The 15,283-nt window shown below is 32.8% G+C and overlaps 1 protein-coding gene across 3 annotated transcripts in view; it reads left to right on the plus strand.

The window, feature by feature from the left end:
• LOC145681293 (glutamate [NMDA] receptor subunit 1-like) overlaps positions 1-15,283 on the plus strand; it is a 132,644-nt gene that overhangs the window by 81,975 nt on the left and 35,386 nt on the right. For all 3 annotated transcript variants that reach the window (XM_081752934.1, XM_081752937.1, XM_081752935.1), the window contains exons 8-11: positions 7,226-7,339; positions 9,121-9,268; positions 12,487-12,703; positions 14,020-14,154. In XM_081752934.1, the coding sequence (XP_081609060.1) occupies positions 7,226-7,339; positions 9,121-9,268; positions 12,487-12,703; positions 14,020-14,154 (614 nt within the window). The remainder of the gene's footprint in view (positions 1-7,225; positions 7,340-9,120; positions 9,269-12,486; positions 12,704-14,019; positions 14,155-15,283) is intronic.

Here is a 15,283-nt window from a genome sequence, read left to right on the forward strand (position 1 = left end):
TAACTCTATGACCTATGGAACCCGGAGGTTCAATGCCGCGTCCTCTAAAGCTCTCCACTGACTTCTATCCTTAGCCAACTGGATTCCGTTTCTATTTATATTTCCTATTTGTGAGAGCACCATCTTAATATTATCCTTCCATCTGCACCTAGGTCTTCCTGTTGGTTGTTTTCCAATTGATCTTCCAGTTAAGACTTTGAAAGCGTTCCTACTTTCTCCCACCCTGGCTACATGACCTGCCCCTGATGACCCCAACAATGTTTCCGCCAAATTATATAAGTATAAATTATGTAGTTCCTCGTTATGAAGTTTCCGCCATTCCCCATTCCCGTTCCTCTTGGGTCCGAATATTTGTCTCAGGATGTTGTTTTCAATTACTTTCAGCCTATGTTCTTTCCTCAGAGTAAGCGACTATGTCTCGCAACCATACAGAACAACAGGCATGATTATCGTTTTATATATTTGAAGCTTCAAATTCCTTGACAGAATTTGCGACGACAAAAGGTTTTGAACTGAATAACAACATGAATACCCTGCTTTTAGTCGACATTTAATTTCTTCATGAATATGATTTTCAACTGTTAATATTGATCCTAGAATCCACTTTATCAAAAGTATTATTTGATATTTTAACACATCCATAATTTGCCGTATTACGATCCCGACGAACTTCCATGTATTTAGTTTTCTCTGCATTTACTTCTAAACCCATGTCCCTGCAAGCGTTTAATAAGATCTCTGCATTTCTTTCTATTCTTCTCCTATCATCCCCTATTAAATTTACACCACGAGCATACGCCATAACCTGGTGAATACCATTCAACTCTAGGCCCTGGTACGTTTTCTATGTTTTCCCTTATAGCGTGTTCCAGAACAAAGTGGAATAATAATAATAATAATAATAATAATAATAATAATAATAATAATAATAATAATAATAATAATAATAATAATAATAATAACGACAACGCATCTCCTAAAGTTATGTGATAAAAATATATAAAAACACAAATATTCGACAATTTCAATGCACCTTTGCCTTCATCACACTTCCACATCAGAGGACGATATTGAGTGAAGCTCTTAGGCATTATTTATGTGTTTGAATCCACTGTTCTTGTAGATGGTTTCAGCTACATTGACAGAAATTTGTATTAGTTATGGTGTAAACAGATTGATACAATATTGTTAAAATCGGTCATGTCTTGAGAAATGGTGACCAAAAGTTCTCATACGATATCAGATTGAAGACAGATATTTCCATTATATTCTGACCTACCTAGTTGTAACGCCCCGCTTGTATAGCGTTACACTATTTGTTTATTTTCGTTCCAGAAATAATTAATCTGTTTTTGTTTCATTTTCGTTCAAGTATTAATTTTGTAATTATTTTAATTAGTTTAATTTTCTCTGCGATCAGCGATTTATTTGATGAGCACAAATCTATACTACAGAAAAGAAGAAGAAGAAGATTATTTTATTACATTTAATTTTAAAAATTTCGAATATCTGATGTTAGTTGATGGAATAAGAAAGTTTCCAGATTATTGTTTAGCAAGAAGAGTTTGACGAATTTTTAACATACAAAATAAACAGAAACAAGAAATATTTAATCTTCAAAACTAAAAATATAAAATAATTAGGTAATAGTATACATGAGAACCCCCTGTCTTCCGTGCGCGAGGATACTTCATATTATATATTTATACGTTACCAAATTAAATCACTGCGTTGTCTTCATTATATGTGCTTAACATTCTATTTTTACTTTCTAGAATAAATTTTGTTGATTTCGCTTCGAAAAATGTTAAATATTTTTAAATTTATATCATGATGCAGACCAAAATCCTTGTTGCATATAATGTAATGCCCTATAGCATATAAAGTACAAGGGCAAATATGTACGTTCTTTTTTATTTTCGTATCAGTGGATAAATAAATGAAAGTGGGTTTGTTACCCCCTTTCTAAGTTCGTAGATACTCAATGAATAATCCCTAAAAGTATGAGCGTCCAGCTTCTTCTGGAACTCAGACGGTCTTACGTATACTATATCCAATAATTATTTACAAAACCTTTAGTGAAGCTAAGTTTAGACCTGGTAATTTTAAAAAAAGTGCATAATAAGTATGGAAAGCAAACAGGTAAATCTTAAACTTTAAATTTTTTTTTTGAATATTTGTGTTTAAAGTCGTGAATAGAAAATAATGACGCAGCAGTGATAACATTATATGGGAAGGTCCATTCTTCCCATAATATAATGCCACTAATTATGAATATCGTGAAGATCTAAGACATATTACTGCCTTCTAAATTCTAGTTAAAATGACCTCAGAATTTCGATAATCTCAGATCTTTTCTGGATGCAGCATGGTTAGTAAGTAATGAGTGATTGAATCAGAGAATATGCATGAACAACTTACCAATAATTTTGTACATTGATAGCTTGATGAATTCCATAACTGCATATTATTGTAACATACCTTCATTTTAAGAAATATAATACAATGCTGTTGACATTCCTCCTATTCCAAATCAAAATTGTAATTTCAATAAATATGTATATTATGAAGAATATGTTAGCTTGCGATTGCAGCTAAGAATTATGAAGAGTATGTGGCGATTATAAATAGTATTTAAGTGTGGTGCCACAATGTTGATATAATGTATCGTGATGAAAACGAGTACTATATTAGTAACATATTTGGAACATGTTGGATGGAGAGGAATCAGCTGCAATTCGTTCGGAATCTGTAAAGAAAATTAAATTACATTATTTAACATGTTTTAAAAGAATCAATATACAAACAATAAAAGAAAACTAAGTATGTTACTATATTCAGTACTGATTTATAGAGGTTACCAAGCATATCTTGCTTTTTGCTGAAACCTAACCTAACTTCCAAAGAAAACTTCGAACTCTGCTTACTAACTAAACTATTTTTTAAAATACCGTCCATCACAATAATTTGTATCAACTAAGTATTAGTGTTATATATGGAACAGTATTATTTTCTACTGCCTATTGTATTACAATATAAATAAATACAAAACCCTAACTTCTGGAAAAGGAAAATAACGTAACCTTAACCTATTCTAAAGTTACTATTACTACTACTACTACTATCATCGAAAATTCTATGATTAAACTAACTTAATCTAATAAATATCTTCTGCTAAAACTGTTTAAGAAAATACTTACCTGTCTTGAATACCTTGGAATACGTACCTAAAATTGATGGACCGCTGGACTGGAATCCTGCCTTGCATATCTTCTATAGAGCTGTAAAGAAAAGGAATGTATATGATTAATTTGTTTTATCACTGCACTATTTTCAAATTGTGTTCTTCTTTAAAAAATATATTCAGATATAATAAACTAACACTATTTAATTTCTTGTTAAAGAGTAAATTATTTATGTCAATTACTGAGGTAAGTCATAGACTATAAGCTACATATATTATGATAAATTGCTACTTACCGTAACAACTTTTGACGTTTCCTTTACGTAAGAGTCGACATCAAAAGAACCTGCTTTTATTGTTTTTCGCGAACATAATCGCGAATGGCGATACTGGGCCTTACTTTGTTTCAGAGCTGACATTGTAATTATCAATCTTTGAACAAAATAATATCGGCTGTATCCTGAAGCACAGGTGCAGTTACATAGTGCGAGACAGTTTGAGTCATATTGTACACTGACAATGGTTGTGGTGTAGATTATTTTGAAGCGAGATGATTATCTTTGGTCATGTTCTTGAAAAACTGTGGATGAGAAACTACCCATAATCTTAGCATTACAAGATTAGATTCATTGCCATTTCTTCCTTGTTATGCTAGATTGGGACGGTCTGAACTACGTTAAGAAAAGTTTCTACAGTGATAATGTTAAGTAAGTTGTACTTGTTTAAGTTATTTCGCATACTAATTGCTTTTATCATTTGTGTTACATTAATAAGAATTAGTTATCTAATGTCAGAAAATTTCACATGTGCCTCTCTTTTCGGAGAGTTTCTTTCTATATAAGTATCTATGCATTATTAAAAGATATAAAATAGGAAAACAGTTGGTTAAGACAACATAAAATTGTGCAAGAATCAATAGGGTTTAATCAGTTCCAGCATATGAAAAACAATATCAAATCAGTCCTTGATTGAGCTAAACCGTAATTCAGTACGCGTGTAACTCTAGTAATCCTTTGAAAAATTTCATTTGCGTTAATTTGTCAAAATAGAATAATTACACAACTACACACACACACACACAAAAAGAAAGAAAAAAGTTATGTCCAACGGACCCCAGGATTCGATGTATTTTGTTACACAGAATCCAAATTTTGAAACCCTAGAACAATTGACCATGTCAATTTTGTTTTATAGGCGAAAAACGCCACAGTAGCACAATTGATGGGCCGATGTCGATCAACATGGGATTTGTTGGTGGGATCGATGTCGGTGTCGATATGGATCGATGTAGAATGACAAACATTTTGCCAACATTGGCCAAGACATCGGCGTCCATGTTGATCTATGTGGGTCCCATGTGGATTCTTCCAGATCAATGTTGGCCCCACATTAATCCATGTCGCCCCATCTAGATCTGCCTTTTATCAACATCATCGATCTTGGTCCCTGGTTGAGCAATACCGGCCTATGTGGGATCAATGTCGGCCCATCTAGATCTGCCCCATACCCACATCGTCCTAGCTCCCTGGTTGATCGATGTGGATGTATGTGGAATCTATTTTGAACTACCCAGATCTTCTCCATACCCACATCGTCGTTCTAGCTCTCATGGTTAATCGATGTAGCTTTATATTTTCTTGTAAAAAGAACGGAGCTAAAAACTGGAATAAACTGCCTATATTTCTTTGATTAAGGATAACAGTGATATCTACACATGTTCGCACCTGTAACAATAAAACCAGTACCAGATTAGCTGCACCGAGCGCGGGCTAGAAACAAGTCAAAATTTATTTGGAACAGTTTATGTGGATCTCTTAATCTATAGTCGACATCGTTCATGCAAATCAAAGATAAAATTCTAGTTATGAAAGAAACACTAATTTTAATACACACCTTTAATTATTAATATATTATAGTTTTCTTTTAAAAAAAAAAAAATTACACGGTTCTAATTTTCTTATACGATTTCAACAAATTGAAGGGAAACCAAATTCATAAACAACCGTCATAATATTTTTCCTGATTTTCCCTCGCTTCGCACCGTTTGTAGCGCCATACGGTGTTATGGTTTTAAAACTGAATAGTTGACAAACAACCTGCGTACGCCGATCGACATCGATTCGACATAGATCGAGGCCGAATCGAAAAATCACTTTTTCAAATAATTGCCACAGAACCATAAAAATGTTAATTTCATGTGCTTCGAATTTATTCATTAGAAAAAGGAAATATTTCCATGCTTTTTTCTTTTTGGTAGGCAAGCCTATTTATACCCCATGTGGGACCGACATTGGCAAATCTGTCATGGGCAAGCAACCAAATTCCTACGTGGGACCCATATCGGTAAATCAACATCGGCAAGCCCACCAAGATCCCATGTGGAACCCATATGGGAAATTGGTGGGTTATTGTGGGCCAGTTTAGATCCCACGACGCCGGCGTTGGCCGACGTCGAACAAATATAAGTCCCACGCCGGCGTGCTACTGGGGATGTGTCCTTCGTATCCAAAAACACTTAAATTTTTCGCCCATAAAAATTGACACGGTCAATCGTCCTAAGGTTTCGAAAGTTGGATTCTGTGTAACAAATTACATCGAATTCATACCCTGGGGCCCGGTGCACAGAACTTGTTTTTGTATAGCTGTATTCAGGGCAGAGTCCAGAATTTTCTGACGGAGGGTGCACCAGTACATTTGAATTAATTTTTTTTTTTTTTTTTTTTTAGAAATTTAAAAAATTCTTTATTATAACAAGTAGTAATGTCATGTATACACCACGAGAAGGAATTTGGTAAGAATATTGAAAGTAACTGAGTGAAATGTAACTAAAAAACTAATAAGTTTAAATAACATGTACATAAACAGAACAATCCTAATGCAAATCACATACTAGAGATAACTTTATATACAAATCAAATTTCTTCTTCTTCTAGCATAAAACAATCAGATGACTTAAAGAAACGTGTTTTAAAGAAGAAAAATCTCCTCTAGCTCTTTACCTGGTGGTATGGTTCCTAATATAGAGGTTGCATTACCTCTTTGTACTGCCATACTTATTCTCTGAATTAAATTAAATTGAATTAAATTTGTATTTTTTTAAATATCTTTAGACATATGTGGTGTGAATAAGGAATTGCCCTAGAAATGCTCAGTGTTTAATCTCGGGAATCGAACCCACGACTTTTCAAATTCAAAGCCAACGCTTTACCAACTGGGCCACGGCAGCTTTATATCGCTATAATTTTTCAGTATATAATCGACTTGCTGCTCTAGATCAGTAATATCTTTAACCATAGACAGTTGAAATATTATAAATACTTGTATAGTACACTATCCTTATGAAAGTCTTGCTATTTTCACTGTACCTTCTCACTTTAGAAAGTATACATTTACAACAAATGGGGGTGCATGTGCACCGGTGCACTCTCCCTAAATTCGACCCTGGATGTATTACGTGTATCCTTCCTATACAAAATCACTCAAGGTTTTCGCCCATAAAAATGAATTGACACGGTTAATCATCATGGAGTTTCGAAATTTGGATTCTGTGCAACAAAATATATCGAATCCATACTCTGGTGTTCAGTGCATAGGACTTTCATACAGGGTGTTTCAAAACAACACCGACAACATTTGAGAATTGATTCCTGACACCAAGATAAGACAAAAAGTATAGACCAACCTGGGTGCACATATGCTTCCTTTCGGAGTTATAGGCTGCCGAAAACGTGAAAAATGAACTTTAAAGGTCCATAGCTCCAAAATTATGAGGCCAACCATAGTCGGGTCAAGACTTTACTAAGGAACTAATATGTGTTCTATCCAAAAATATATCCTTCAGAATCGTGCAGTACTTCCGCAACAATTTTTTTACAGGGGTAGTTAATGAGTATTTCAGATTATATGCCCTAACCAAACTGCCTGTACAAAAATTGTTCGGATTCTGAAACGTTGTCGATGTTGTTTTGAAACACCCTGTATTTGTGTGTGGCTGTGTTATTGCAGTTCGGGATGAAGTAAAATGTTAACCTTTTCTTTCAGTTATATCTTCGCTTCAGCGCTAAAGCAAATGTATTTCGATGAAGAAATTCAAGAAGCCCCAAGAACCTGTGATACTACAATGTCTGGTTGGGATACAGGAAAGCATCTTTTTGAGTATGTACTGTAACTTTAAATATAGTTATAGATGTAGATAAATAGACATAAACATATGGATACTACGAATTATCTCTCACATGAGTATTTACTTCTTTTAAAAATAAATAGTACATTAGAATTTTATGTTGCATTAAGATATAATAGGTCTTGAATATGTTTGTCTTATGTGCACATAATGTTATTTATTAATTCATCTTTCACTGTAGTATATATATATATATATATATATATATATATATATATATATATATATATATAGGGTGTTAATGAACTAGACCGACAAACTGAAACAGGTGATTCCTCACATCAAAATAAGGAAAAAAGTTCATACAGACCCGTGATCAAAAGTGCGTAGTTTCAGAGCTAGGGCTGACCAAAACCGAAAGTTTCTTGGCCATGTGAGTCACGTATAGTTAGTAATAGAAAATATGACACATGCTATTGCCAGCCAGTAACAATGACAAGAGTGTCATTGACGGATCAAGAGCCATGGACATGTCTGGGAACAATCTACACTGAAAGTAATTCTCTCCCCTTCACTTCCCCCTTTCTCTTTGATGTATGAACATACGAGATTATTTGAGGAACAGCGAAAACAAATTTCAGACTTAGTTTCTTTTTTTAATAAGTCTTTTCGGGCTATCAGCCAGATGAAGATATTGACATCCGACGTTAGCCGTAACATTATAATCCCTGAAGATGAATGCGAAGTCTGTACTCGAAACGTCTACAAAACTGTTTCCTAAATTAAAACTGAAGATCACAAAATAATTTTCCTTTTATTCCCACCGGAAGCGCTAGTAATGCATAGACAGAGAGAGAGAGAGATAGAGAGAGAGAGAGAGTGAGAAACAGCATCTGATGACCTTAAAAGTGTTTTACTTTACCGGAAAAGAAGAAGTTGACGGACTACGGTATAAAATAACATTAAAAGTACTTGGAATTTTTCATATTAAAATGAAATCATTGAGCTTTACGTCCCACGGTTGTGCAGGTTAGGCTAAAAGAGATGGTAATGATTAGAAATGAATGAAATGGTGGAATAAAGAAAGTGGGAGGAAATTGGAGAACCCCGAGAAAACTATCGCACACGGTGTTTGTCCACCACAAAGCTCAGTTGGCGCGAGCTGAGATCGAACCAAGGATCCCACGCACCACTGTGCCACCCCTTTTCATTTTGAGATATCTTTGTTTGGGTGATTATATATTTTTTAGTTTCTATTGAGAACTTCTTTCGCAGTATTTCCAAGACAGTATTTAGCAATATTAGTTGTTATTGGTTAGTTCAAGTATGTTTTTTTTTCCTATTTTTTTCTAAAAATTTCAACACTGCTTCTAGTATAACCAACAGTTTCTATGCTACGTGGTCTTTCGAAGCCATAACTCGGAGACAAAACCGATTTTGATTACTTACCGAGCATATGCAATACATTGTAATATCTTAAATCATTTTCCTGTTATGTTCCTCAATACTATCCTCTGATATTTCGACTGAGATCCTCGGACACTCTTCTTCAGGAGCACACAGGGTTTAAGTCGGTTTTACGACACGATATTCATATTGGTTTTTGAGTCTTAAGAGTGGTAATTACGAATCGAATTGACGCCTATTGTATGGGTTCCTACCTTTTTCAATGCACTTCTTATTTCTCTATATAACAATTATATATTTTAAGGTAGATTTCTGTATCCTGAATATGCACTATTAGCACTATTGCTACTATTAGCATCTTTTTTATTTTATTTTATTTTTATTTTTATTGTTTTTTTAATTTCAGATATCTCAGAAAGCAAGTGTTGCTCAATGGAGACACAGGGAAAGTAGCATTTGACGACAATGGTGACAGAATATATGCCGAGTATGATATTATAAATATTCAATATAACAAGAAACAGGTGTCAGTGGGGAAATATTCTTTTTCAAAGGTTGGTTATACTGTTAATATGCCTTTATTTTTTAGAATCACAGCTATTGTTGAATTAATACATTATAATACAGAGTGAACCATTTGTACTTTTTGTGAAGGTGTAGAAGATTCGCCACTATAAAGGAATCTATTGACTTGAAATATGTATTGGATAACGAAATTTGCTTCAGTTAATTATGAAGACATTATGGAGCAACTTAAGTATGTACACTCGTCCAAAATGATTGTCGCATATCTATAACTGTCTTCTTGTAAGAATATAATTTGATAATGGTTTTTCAGGGTACTTTTAATACTGTTACTATGTGTATAATCGGAAAATGTACATTTGTGGTAAATTTCATAAGAAAAGAATTATAAATACGAAAATTATAAATGTAAAACAAAATGTTGGTAAATGGACAAGAAAGTTTTATTTTTGTTTTATTGTTCTTATTTACTGCTCTTTTGACATGAAATTTGCCACATACGTCTTTGCCGATTATAAGAAATACCGGGCGAATTCGTTATCAAATTATATTCCTACAACAACATATTTATAGACATGCGACAATAATTTTGGACATGAGTGTACATAGAGATCTGTGCCGATGTAAAATATTGCATTGTCACTCGTACTGTACTCCCAAATCATGAGATAATAATAATAATAATAATAATAATAATAATAATAATAATAATAATAATAATAATAATAATAATAATAATAATAATAATAATAAAGAATTTTATTGTCGTTAAGCTATACATACATAGCAATAGACAATGTCAAAATGTGATATAATAGTGATACGTAAGTATAAAAATCTATAACTAAATTAATGATGAAATGATATTACAAAATAAATGACAATAACGGTATGCATTTTAAATACTAGCTCAACACAAGATTAGAAACTACGTTACATTTGTATTGAACAATTACAATACTCCTGTAAAGAATAAAAAAGCGTTGCAACTAACGAGCTGTACAACTTACTTTTAAATTTATCTATATATTCATCTTTTAGTGTTGCAGGCAACTTGTTATACAGTTTTATTCCAAGTGTTTCATAACTATTTAATGATTTGGACAGTCATTGATATGGGACATTTGTGAATTTACTGCTTCTAGTATTATATGAATGGATGTCTTGCCTGAGTTGTAAATTTTGGTGATTACTTTTTATATAGAGGAGTACTGTGTAAATGTATAGATTAATTATTGTCATAATTTTAAGATTTGATAACCAAAGGTCTGCAATGAGCTAATTTGTCTGCGTTTGAAATAATTTTGATGGCCTTTTCTGTATTAGAAGAATGTTATTTACATGACAATTGTTACTCCAAAATAATGTACCATACAAAATTATACTGTGAGAAAAAGCAAAGTAAGCTGATCTGACATAGTTATCAGGAACATGATTTTGTAGTTGTCTTAACAGATATAGTACTCTTGAGAGTCTCCCAGAAATATAATTAATGTCCTGTTTCCACGATGACTTGTTGTCAATATAAATACCTAGAAACTTTACACATGTTAAGTTATTCTCAACAGGCACTTCCTTTAGACTAAAAGTCATATGTTGAGTTTTATTCTCATTAAGTAAAAAATCGCTAGCCTTAAACCAAATCAAATCTGATTCCATGTATTTTCAGTTATATCATTAAGTGTAGTAACATCAGGACTAGTATTTAGGAAGGTGGTATCGTCAGCATATAGTATAGGGTAAGCAGATAAAAAGGAAGGTAGATCATTTATCATTAGTAAAAATAAAAGTGTTCCAAGTACTGAACCTTGGGGTACATAATAGATACCGGTATATAAAGTTTATTTGTTTGATGAACATTACCATTTAAAAATAGTTTCTAACATAATTATTTTAAATCACTTCTTTGTAGTTACGTGAATAATATTACTTGAAATCAACCAAAATTCAACCTAAACAGAAAATAACAGGTTCCCAAAATTCACACAAGAAATAATTTTGATAGAAAAACACAGGTTTATAATTAAATATTGTAATATTTTTATTGATTCATAAAGTATACAGTATAGGATTATATATGGACTAGCATATGAGGTAAATGGCCTTCATGGCTTTGCTGACATACACACTCTTTTCTTGAAATTTTCAATGACTGTTTTGCATAAATGCAGCTGAATTTCTTTGATATAGCACTCAAGGTCCTGCTTCAAGGCGTGGGTGGTCGTGAACTGCTGGGCATGAACTTTAGACTTCAAGAAACTCCAAAGAAAAATTGTCAAACTGTGTTAAATTGCATGATCTGGACAGTCAATTCTGATCACTGAAACGGGACATTACACGACCAAGAAATGACTCATGCAGTAATTGAATTGTTTCTTGTGCTGTATGGGATGTGGCATAGTCTTGTTGAAACTGCGTGTCGTCCAGGTCCATATCTTGCAATTTAGGCACAAAACACTGGTTTATCGTGTCGCAATAGCGAGCAGCATTAACTATTATTACGCTGTATAGAGCTTCTCGGAATGTCCAATTCTTGACCACAGTGCCGAATTGATGTTCTAGACTCTCAGCAACACTTATGAGCTGCTTCGATGTTTCGTGTTGAACGAATTGTTGAAGGACGGCCAGAGTGTTTAAGATCACAAATCGATCCAGTCTCCATATTTTTTTTTCAAATTAATCTTTTCACAGCTGATTAAGTTAAATCACTATTCTGACCATATTTTGTACGAAAATTCGGAACTACCAAACCTCCATTGTTTTTAAAATATTGATTAATAATGAAAAAGTGTTGTTCTTTCATTTAGTGCTACATTTTTGATAACCTTGAACTGTCAGCTGTAACGTTGTCCTTTTATTCTTGGCAACACCTTACCGCACAAACGGCACAATATTCAAATATTGCGTGAATTTGGGACACCCTTTACAATCTCTTGCTATTGTAAATCAAGTACACCAAATAAAAATCCATAAAATAAATGCAGTTAGAACATCAAAACTAATCTTCGTTACTTTAATAATTGAATATTTTTATTATCCAAATTTTCCGAATTCGAATGATTTCTAGTTATTCCAATATTATTTTGTGCGAAATATTCTATTATTTTGTCTAATATCTAAATATTGCTGTATATTTGAAATTAACAAAAGTAGAACTTCAAATTTGACTCAAATAAGAATCCATCATAAGCCTGATTAAAATTGTATTGATTTTTTCTTTGTTTATTTTCCTCTATAATATGTATAGGTTAGGCAAAAGATGCAGCTTCAATTGAAGGAAAAGTCAATCCTGTGGCCGGGCGGATCTCCTGACCAACCCCAAGGTTGTGTGATTCCTACGGAACTGAAAGTACTTACGATAGAAGAGAAGCCGTTCGTCTATGCCAGAAGAATACAGGAAAATGATGGTGATATCTGCCAACCGGACGAGATTCCCTGTCCGCACTTTAATTCTTCAAACGAAGGTAACTGCATTATTTGAACTGATAGTTGTACTGTTCTGTTAGAATTTAGTTAATATTTGTTCTACTGCTATGGCTGGAGGTTCTTTTCTTTATAGTACCAATTTTATGCTAAAATTCAACATTAGATTTCATTTTATTGGATCAAAAGATCCAATATATTTCAATCAAAACTTTTCTTGTAGGCCTTATATCTGGAGAACAACATATAGTGTAGCCAATCCAAACTATCACTTAACTCAGTATGATGTGCTTATTTCGTAAAAAATACGAAAACTCGATTAAGGGATCTTCAAAAATTTTGTGACCCCTGATTCAAAAACTAATTATTGGCCAAGATCGCAATCTTTTAATCCATTTTTTGGATCATTCCTAAAATTCTTGTTGGATTACATATATCAATAATCAGGGCCTTTCCTCAGCAAACGAAATTAGAAAATTTCTACAGTTATTTTTTAATATTTACTTTCTTATGCTTGGTTGACCCTTATACTTAGGTAATATTGTATAACTGTGACTTAAATCGACTGGATAGTTTTATTCTTAATATATTTTTTGGTTGTTGCGTTCACTTTATGATCGCACCATAATTGAATTTGTCACTGTAATTTACGCTTGACCAAATAGAATCACTAACGCTGCTTGTGGAATTCGGCCATTGAGCAATGTCTCTCTACAACTAGAACTGGACTGCTAAGGAGTACAGAAGGGAACGGAGAATGAAGTTTTGTATGCACGCGAGAAAACATCAACACGTTCTTCAGACCCTGTGTTGAATGGTTGTGTGGCTACAACGAGTTAACCTTAATGCCTTATTTTGCTGGTTGTGTTAGAATCCATAACTTCAAAAAAATCTGATTTAAATAATTGTAAAACTTTATTCCTACGTTGATTAAACAATTCGTTATTAATTACTGTTTTACAGGCGGTGGGTACAATATTTTTCAAGAGCATTCAACAATTTTGTTCATGTTTATTTGAATAGCATGTGTTCTTTTTACATGTTTGAAGCTCTTGTTCAAATTTCATCAAAGGGACAACATCAGCAATTTTGTCTGTTAGAAACGGAAAGCTGTTATAAAGAGCCAACTTAGTTTTCTTTAGTATTCAAAATTAATCACTAGTAGTGATTGTATATAAATTCTCTATAAAAGGTTCAAACACTAATAAATGATGTGAAAACAATACATTCTAAAATCAATATGGTATATACAGACCATCTTTCAGAAATACAGTTAAAAATTAGATTTTCACAGACGATTACTTTCATTCTCTTTGGTGTATGAGTAACCAAATTTAATAATTTCTTTCATTTTCAGCGGACGCAATGTACTGCTGCAGAGGATTTTGTATGGATTTGCTCAAAAATTTGTCCAAGAAAATAAATTTTACTTATACTTTGGCATTGTCGCCAGATGGACAATTTGGAAGCTACACCTTTAAGAACAGTTCAAGTATGTATTTGTTAAGAATCGCTTCTAGAAAATAATAAACACTATGTTAATTTAATAGTCTATTTTATAACTTCTACTTTCAAAATTCTCCCTTTATTAATAGATCTATCTGTAATTAATAGTTTTCTACTCTAAGAATTGAATTTATTCCTTCGTCAAGTCATATATAAAGCAGAATCACAAATTACACAATTTAATATTTTTATGGGAAAATTATGACTATTTGTATTATTACCTTTACTGGAAATATCTTTTTTTTCTCGAGTTTTAAATTAGAAGTTCATTCATTCTAACATACATAATACCTACGTAAACGAATTTTCTCATAAAATATTTGATTTAAAAAATGTAAAATCTTTTAAATATTTCATATGATGAAGAAAAAATTCAGAAGCAAAATAAAAATATGTTTCATTTGTTTCGTTTAAACTAAAGTGTTCCATTGCAAAAGGACTAGTAACAACAAACACTCTTAAATATGCCAATCACAGAAAATTATTTTTGTTGTTAAAAATGTTAATGAAAAGTAACTCTACTCAATTTCTCTCAGAAAAACTATATATTACACTGTACTCGTTACTCAAAATGCATCGTTATTATTGTTTAACTCAATGGGATTTATCTTTTAAAAATCTCTAATACGCCTGACTTGTCTATCAAAACTGTTATCTATCGAAAATATTTAGAAATTTGGGATCGTTACAACGGCGTAAGCCTCACAGTATCTCCATCATGCGCCGGTGGGCACATGTAAAATATTTGGAGATTTTAGGATCTTACAGCATCTACCATCATGTTCCGGTGGGCACATGTAAAATATTTGGAAATTTGGGATCGTACAGCATCAACCATCAGTCGTAGCTCTAAATACTTATTAAATGAATGCAACAAAATGGGGATGAAACTGATGTACAACACGGTACTTAACTACAAAAATTATGGTTGAATTTAAATGAAATTCAAATGTTTTAATTTTGAAAAATGACTAGTTGGGGAAATAGGTGTGAGAGATAGAAAGGTTTTAACTAAGATAAAGGAATGAGCACTATCCTGATAGTTCCAACGAGGCTGGCGTCGTCCTGGTCATCTGGAACGATGAATGTCTTTCTCTGGAGGAGTCTGGATAAAC

This window comes from Thermobia domestica, chromosome 3 (assembly GCF_964235325.1).
Source record: "Thermobia domestica chromosome 3, izTheDome1.hap1.1, whole genome shotgun sequence".
Taxonomy (NCBI): domain Eukaryota; kingdom Metazoa; phylum Arthropoda; class Insecta; order Zygentoma; family Lepismatidae; genus Thermobia; species Thermobia domestica.